This window comes from Triticum dicoccoides, chromosome 4B (genome assembly GCF_002162155.2).
Source record: "Triticum dicoccoides isolate Atlit2015 ecotype Zavitan chromosome 4B, WEW_v2.0, whole genome shotgun sequence".
NCBI classification, from domain to species: Eukaryota; Viridiplantae; Streptophyta; class Magnoliopsida; order Poales; family Poaceae; genus Triticum; species Triticum dicoccoides.
In genome coordinates, this window is record NC_041387.1 from 220,994,776 (window position 1) to 221,002,746 (window position 7,971).

General features: G+C 42.7%; 1 protein-coding gene across 5 annotated transcripts in view; it reads right to left on the reverse strand.

Moving 5' to 3' along the window:
• LOC119295834 overlaps positions 1-7,971 on the reverse strand; it is a 36,361-nt gene that overhangs the window by 8,627 nt on the left and 19,763 nt on the right. For 3 of the 5 annotated variants that reach the window (XM_037574277.1, XM_037574278.1, XM_037574276.1), the window contains exons 2-7: positions 7,719-7,794; positions 7,538-7,601; positions 6,636-7,446; positions 2,408-2,468; positions 2,217-2,335; positions 327-417 (exon numbers count right to left, since the gene is read on the reverse strand). In XM_037574277.1, the coding sequence (XP_037430174.1) occupies positions 327-417; positions 2,217-2,335; positions 2,408-2,468; positions 6,636-7,446; positions 7,538-7,601 (1,146 nt within the window). In that variant the 5' untranslated portion in view covers positions 7,719-7,794. The remainder of the gene's footprint in view (positions 1-326; positions 418-2,216; positions 2,336-2,407; positions 2,469-6,635; positions 7,447-7,537; positions 7,602-7,718; positions 7,795-7,971) is intronic. The other 2 variants (XM_037574280.1, XM_037574279.1) reach the window with 2 other exon arrangements.

Consider the following 7,971-nt stretch of genomic DNA (forward strand, 5'->3'; position numbering starts at 1 on the left):
GGCCCCTGCTCGTCCCCCCTTGGCTCTGCCACTGCAAATATCCGTTACATACAACAGGTTGATGATATTTTGGACCTTACATGCAAAATAATTACACCTTGAACTCTCGATAACACTATACAAGTCTAGAATTGGTGACCAATGACTTCTTAACTACAGAAATAAAGAATATTCGTTTGTACATATGTTTGTAATTTCTTATATATCCTAGGAACTAAGACAATATTGCGTAGTAACACCATAGAAATTACATTACTGTAGCTGCCACTAAGTACTAAGTTCGCTAAGATGCTATATATTACTTAAAAAAATCAAGAAATAATTACCTGTGGAACAGCACAATCAGCATGAGCTGGATCCCAGAGAAGACAACAAAAACAATCCCAATCATCTGACTGACCAACATATAGGGGTGCCCTACAGGAGATCCCAATGATAAAATTGTAAGAGATATCTACAAAGATACGTAAGATATGAACAAGGGAAAGCGAAACTTGTTAGATTTGTATCAAATATGTTTATGGGGTATAAGCGAGGAGTTAGGTGTTGTAGTCAAACAATTGTAACCTGGGCCAAATATATAAAGGCACCACAGGGTAACCAAAACAAGGGGGGCAGCCCGGTGCATGTAGCTCCCGCTTGCGCAGGGTCCGACCACTTTGGGTCTATAGTACGCAGCCTTTCCCGACATTTCTGTAAGAGGCTGTTTCCAGGACTTGAACCCGTGACCTCATGGTCACAAGGCAGCAGCTTTACCACTGCGCCAAGGCTCCCCTTCACAGGGTAACCAAAACAGAATAGACAAAATAGGTAGGTTTAAACAGAAGATCGCAAGAGGGACGGACAGGCCACGTATGGCAGGGGCAGCTAGACCAGCCGTGGCAGGTGGTCAGAACCTCGGCAAACTTCGTCTTTTCGTGTATCTTGATTTAATAGAACAGGGAGGAACACCCCAGCAATGGCTCCTGAGATGTAGACTTCTGCCAAAACCTGTCATCAAACATAGCTCGCCATCGTCTACTTTCTGCAATGTTCTTGGAAGACCAAGCATTATGAGTCTAACAACTAATCTTGACTAGTCGCGCGACTAGTCTAGTAGTCTCAATCTGATTGTCGACTAGGTTCTTCGTGTGGACTAGCTCTGTGAGTCGGGAAGTGGAGCGACTAGTCGGCGTGTTTGAGTCGACCGACTGAATTTGACGGGATAAGTGAGCAGCCCACGGAAGGGAAAAATTGCAACCCTAGCCTTTCAGGCTCCTCCACAACGAGCCGCCTGCCCGCCTCACCTGGGACAGGGCCGCCGCCGCCACCCACTGACTCGCCATTGCCGGCGGTGGTGGCCAGGAGCATTCTGCTCCTCTTCCTCTGCTGGATCCGCCCCTACTGTTATGCTCCTCCCCTGGATCCGCCCCTCTGCTGCTGTGTTCCTCCTGGATGCATCGGCGATGGCAAGCAAGCACTCCTCTGATGTTGTAGCAAGTAATTTCTCCCTTCACTCCTTCCCTTCTTGGGTTTGATTTCTCCCCTGTGGCCCTGGCCATTGGATATTACAATTGGCCCAGCCTTGGGTTCTTCATTCACTTCCCATGCATTCAATTTTTACTGTATGCTGTACGGTACTATACAATGTATGCTACATACTATGCATTAGTAGCTGAGTACTGTAAGTTGAGTACTACAGTACCATGTCGACTAGTCCGGCAGTAGTCTAGAGTAGTCACGATTAGTCTATGAGTCTCAACCTCGGCTCGACTCGTCAACTCGTAATTCTTGTGGAAGACCCAACGTCTATTTCTAATATAACTTATGTGGGGTTCAGATCTTAAGGTCTATTTCTAGCAAAAACGTATGTCGGGTCAAAATCATAAGTTTAAACATGTCTCTTTTTGTGCTACGTGCCTGCTTCAGACTAGAAATCAAGCAAGTGTGGCTAGTTTATAGTTCAGATGAGCGGCTATATATCTAGCAAACAGTTGAACCAATACAAACAACCTTGAGGTAGTATGGAAAAGGTAGTTCTAGGCTTGTAGCTTCTACACACTAAAGAATGTTTAGGGAATTTGTACAAAAGCGAATCATAAGTAACAAGCATGCAGTAACTCAGATGACAGAGGCTGACATGGCAATTTGAAATTTGATATTTCCAGTAATTTAGCTGTTATAAAATCAAAGTTAATAGAAATACCTATCAAATAAAAAACTGCAAAGTTCTTTACCTTCTCCACTTGCCACAGATTACTGGCTTGTTAGGATCTCCTGTGCTCAAGACCTCACGGCATTGTACCCAATTACCAGTTGAACTTGAAGATTTGTTGTGATTATTCTTTGAACAGAACTACGCAAGCAAGAAACCAGCTTAAGAAACTGTATGTGGGAAGTACTACTAACTCAAAAATACAAATCTTACATTCAGTTTCATGAGTTCAGCAGGATCAAATTCAGAGGGCGCTGTGAAATAACCATCGCTACTACACAAAACGAAGTAGAATAAATTGTTTAAAAAACGAAGCAGAATAAACATGAAACAAGAGCATTAAGAATGTAAGCAGAACTAAATAGGAACCACTCATACCACAAGATAACACATTATGAGTTTTTAATAAGGGCTCCTTCGATTCAAAGGAATTCCATGGGATTTTTAAAGGGTTAGAACCCTTAGGGTTTTTTCCTACATTGGTCGTTTGATTCATAGGATTGAATCCTATAGGAATTTTTCCTATGGAATCATGTGTACTAGATTTCATTGGAAATCTATCCCACCCCTTTTTCACTTCCTTTGGTTTTCCTATGGCATCAAACACTCTGTGCTAATCCTATGGGATTCAAGTGGGCAATGCCACTTCAATCCTTTATTTTTCCTATTCCTGCGTTTTGAGAATCCTACGAATCAAAGAGGGCCTAAAATTTATTTGTTGGACTACACCAACGCTAAAAGCATTGAATAAATTAGATACTAGTTCGGAACTAGGGTATACGGTACCATAAGTTTGCAACAGAGAGGCCATCTGATTGCACTATATTCCCAACCAACCAGTTATGAGTGCAGGCAACTTTGTTCTCAAACCTTTAGTTTTATTTTGGACTTCCAAAATTTACTATTTTCCTGACATGTATAGGCCTTCCATATCTTCTATGATATTTTAAGTTCCTATTACTTGACTGATCAATAACAATAAAAACATAAATATTACTGGTAAATATTTTGAAATTATCAGACTTTTCAATGAAAACAGAATCAGCGTTCAAGATTAAAAGCACAAAACACCTCTTGTCCAATGGCAAGTAGCAGCCTAGTACCACTACCAACAACAACAATAACCACAACAAAGCCTTTCAGTCCCAAACAAGTTGGGGTAGGCTAGAGTTGAAACCCATAAGATCTCAAAACCAAGTCATGGTTCTAGCTCGTGGATAGCTAACATCCACCCACCTATGTCTATCGCTAGTTCTTTGGTGATATTCAAGTCCTTCGGATCTCTCTTACGGACCCTCCCATGTCAAGTTTGGTCTACCCCGACCTCTCTTGACATTATTAGTGCGCTTCATCTGTTCGCTAAGCATTGGTGCTTCTGGATACCTGTGTTGTATATGCCCAAACCATCTCAGACGATATTGGACAAAATTCTCTTCAATCTGAGATACCCCAACTCTATCACGTATATCATCATTCTGGACCCAATCCTTTCTTGTGTGGCCACATATCCATCTCAGTGTGTGCATCTCTGCTACACTCAACTGTTGGACATGTCGCCATTTTAGTTGGCCAACATTCTGTGCCATGCAACATCATAGGTCGAATCGCCATCCTACCTAGCTTTTAGCTTTTGTGGCACTATCTTGTCACAAAGAACACAAGAAACTTGGCACCACTTCATCGATCAAGCTTTGATTCGATGGCTCACATCTTCAGCGATATCACCATCCTTCTGCACCATTGACCCCAAATATCGAAAGGTATCCTTCTGAGGTACCGCCTGCCCACCAAGGCTAACCTCCTTCTCCACGTGCCTAGTAATACTGAAACCGCACCTTGTGTACTCAGTTTTAGTTCTACTAAGCCTAAAATCTTTTGATTCCAAAGTTTGTCTCGACGGCTCTAATTTTCTATTAAACTAGGTCTGACTATCACCGACTAGCACCACATTTATCCGCAAAGAGCACACGCCATTGGATATCTCCTTGTATATCCCTTGTGACCTCATACATCACCAAAGCAGAAAAGACAAGGGCTCAAAGTTGACCCTTGCTGTGGTTAATATCGCCATCATTTGTTCGAACACTTGTCACGACATTATCATACATGTCTTTGATGAGGGTAATGTATTTTGTTGGGACTTTGTGTATCTCCAAGGCCCACCACATGACATTCCGCGGCATCTTATCGTAGGCCTTTTCCAAGTCAATGAACACCATGTGCAGGTCCTTCTTTTGCTCCATGTATCTCCCCATAAGTTGTTGTACCAAGAAAATGGCTCCCATGGCCGACCTCCCAAGCATGAAACCAAAATGATGTTTGGTCACGCGTGTCATTCTTCTTAAGCGGTGCTCAATGAGTCTCTCCCATAGCTTCATTGTATGGCTCATCAACTTAATTCCACGGTATTTGTACAACTTTGAACAACCCCATTGTTGTTGAAGATTGGTACGAATAATATACTCCGCCTTCATTCTTCAAACATCTTGTCTCACCAAAATGAGATTGAAAAGCTTAGTTAGCCATAATATCGATGTCTCCCACGCCTCTCCACACCTCAATGGGGATACAAATAGGGCCCATCGCCTTGTCTCCTTTCATCCTTTTTAAAGCCTCCCTGATCTCAAACTCCTGCATTCGTCGCACAAAACATATGTTGATATCAAGAACGGAGTTGTCAAGCTTAATGGTGAGCTCTCATTCTCTCCGTTGAATAGTTTGTCAAAGTACTCTCGCCATCTATGCTTGATCTCCTCGTCCTTCAATAGAAGCCGATCTGCTCCGTCCTCGATGCATTTGACTTGGTTGACACCCCTCGTCTTCCTATCTCGGATCTTGACCATCGTATAGATGTCCCTTTTGCCTTTCTTCGTGTTTAAATGTTGGTAGAGGTCCTCATACGCCCAATCCCTAGCTTCACTCACAACTCACTTCGTGGTCTTCTTTGCCACTCTCTATGTTGCCTGCACACATATCCAAGTGTCGGCATTTGAAACAACCTTTCTTTTCCTTAATAGCCTTCTGGACAGCATAGTTCCACCACCAGGTATTTAGCTTTGCTTCTACTTTCACTGGTCACCCCAAACTCCTCGTAAGCCACCTTCCAAACGCAAGTCGCTACCTTCGTCCACATATTGTTCGCATCACCTTCCTCCCAAGAGCCCTCCTGAGCTTCCACCACCTCTCTCTCTCTCTCTCTCCCTCCCTCCCTCCCTCCCTCTCTCTCTCTCCCTCCCTCTCCAAGTATCACCTTACAATCTAGGCAAGCACGCATGTCTTCTCTTCTCAAGAGGATGGAATCAATCTGGCTAGAGCGTTGATCACTACTAAAAATCACTAGATCGGATTCTCTCTTTCTGAATGTGTTAGCTACGATCATGTCATAGGCTAAAGCAAAGCTTAAGACATCCTCTCCTTGATTCTTGCTGCCATAACCAAAGCCATCATGCACCCTTCAAAACATGTGTTAACATACCGATGTGGCCAGTGAGGTCTCCTCTTATGAAGAGCTTGTCGCCAATAGGTACACTGCTAACCATGTCCAGGCCTTCCTAGAACTCCCTATCGATGCTCTCAATGTGGCCTATTTGCAGGGCATACACGCTGGTAGCACTGAGAACTAAGTCCCCAACGACCAGCTTGACTAGGATAGTCCAATCCCCTTGCCTCTTGATCAGTCCCTTGCCTCCTGCATCTACCACTCCATACTTAAGGCTCTTGTTGATAAAGATGCCTACTCCATTTCTATTTGTAGTTGTTCCCGTGTACAACAGCTTGTAGCCAGTGTCCTCCACCTCCTTCGCCTTATGTCCCTTTCATTTGGTTTCTTGGACGCATAGGATATCAACACGTCTCCTAACCGATGTATCAACTAACTCCCGTAACTTACCGGACCCTACATTCCAACTACCTAAGCGGATCCTACTTGGCTCGGCTAGCTTCCTTACCCTTCGCACTCAACGAGTCAAATGCGAAGACCCTTGCTCATTTTTCACTACACCCGGGCGTCGATATAGCGCCACTAAGGATCAATGACCTGATCCTTGCTCACTTATCACTTAACACCACACCCTGGTTCCGATATGGCACGTCCCTAAAAGGGTAACGCCCCAACGATGTTCTTCTGAGTTTAGAATTTAGAATACACTTGGGCACATGCACACTTTAAAAAGTTTGATTAGTATCTAAGATGATGATTTAGCTATGAATTTGATCCAAGGATTAGGAAGAGCATATCTTATAAAGATTATGGTGAATGCAAAAAAAAGGATAGTCATTTAATTAGCTATCTTCAGAAATTTATGTTTACTCCACCAAAATTACATGGTACTATTCCTATAACTAATGCAAATGTGTTTTCTCGGAGTTAACCAATGCAAATGTGTTTTCTCAGAGTTAACCAATTGAAATGTTAGAACTACAAGCAATTGTGTCAACACACCTGGAAATGGGACCAGACCATTCTGGCACTTCAGCTTGGAAATCTCCACCAAGTCGAACCCCAGTAACGTATGATTCAGCATCGTTGAACATGTACTCTATATGACTCATGCCATGAGGCCTTTGGTCCATATTCCCGGAAGACTTGACCTTGCCCTCTAACAGTTGACCATAAAGACTCTTAGGTTTCTTCTTCGAGCATGGCTGACAATACCATTCACCAGCTGGTACCACCTTAATACAAGGGATGCAACAAGGCAAATGGAATGCTGCTTCACAAGAATCACATATAAGCATCTTTAGTGGAACATCCAAGCTTCCACAAGTATTGCATGTCACCAAGTGGTTGGCATTACAATCAGTGGATTCCTCTAAAATGATTCTAGTTTGTGACTCAGTTATGAGTCCATCTTTTCTCAGTATAGCAATGCATAGATCCCTTGCTGATGTGAGCTCCCTTATCGGTTCTGTAGGGCGTATATTTGATGAGGACCATACAGAAGCATCCCTTTTGTCTAGTATCACGGAAGATGGTGGCATACTTGACACTGAACATCTTTCGTTCACACCAGAATTTGGCTCCAATGAAACTCCAGCAGGCTCTTCAAGCTCTACGACAGGGTCTATCTTACCTGCCATCAAATTTGAAAATACTGGATATGAGGGATTCATAACAGGGAGCAGTAGTGAAGAGTGATCTTCAGAGGTAGTGCAACTTTGAATTGTCAGTTCTTTAACTTCTTCATCTGCTACAAGGGAATTTGAATCTTTATCCATCTTTCTCCTTTTATAAACATTGCCATCCTTATTTTCTGCAGATATTGAGCACATTCTGTTATAGCCAGTTAACTAACATAACTTGCGGACAAAAAGGGTGTTCTGTTAAGGATAGACTGCACTCACCATTTTCATGCAAAGATAGTTCTCTGTGACTATTTGAAGGGCACTCACTCCATTTTGGAGTCATCTGTTAACCAAATACAACCATATGCAGCAAAAATTTGGATGTCAAATATATCTACACTGGAATTAAGAAGAAAATTCATACTTAAGTAGCCATATATAAGAAGTCATGAGATTGTACCGGTCTACTGCAGGTATGCTTAAAAAGCCGACCCTCAAACCTAATGTAGTCCTATCCTCCAATTCCAGTGAATGGCCTGGATCATGAATTAATAAACATTCAAATAACTGTTAGGAACAGCAACTTGTATTATTAGGAGGCCAAAGCCAACATATATACACATACATGAGGATGCCAAAAGGCTACAGGAGGATGCCAAGAGACTAAATGCAAAAGGTCAAAAGACATCAGTAATATAACTCTAACACCCCCC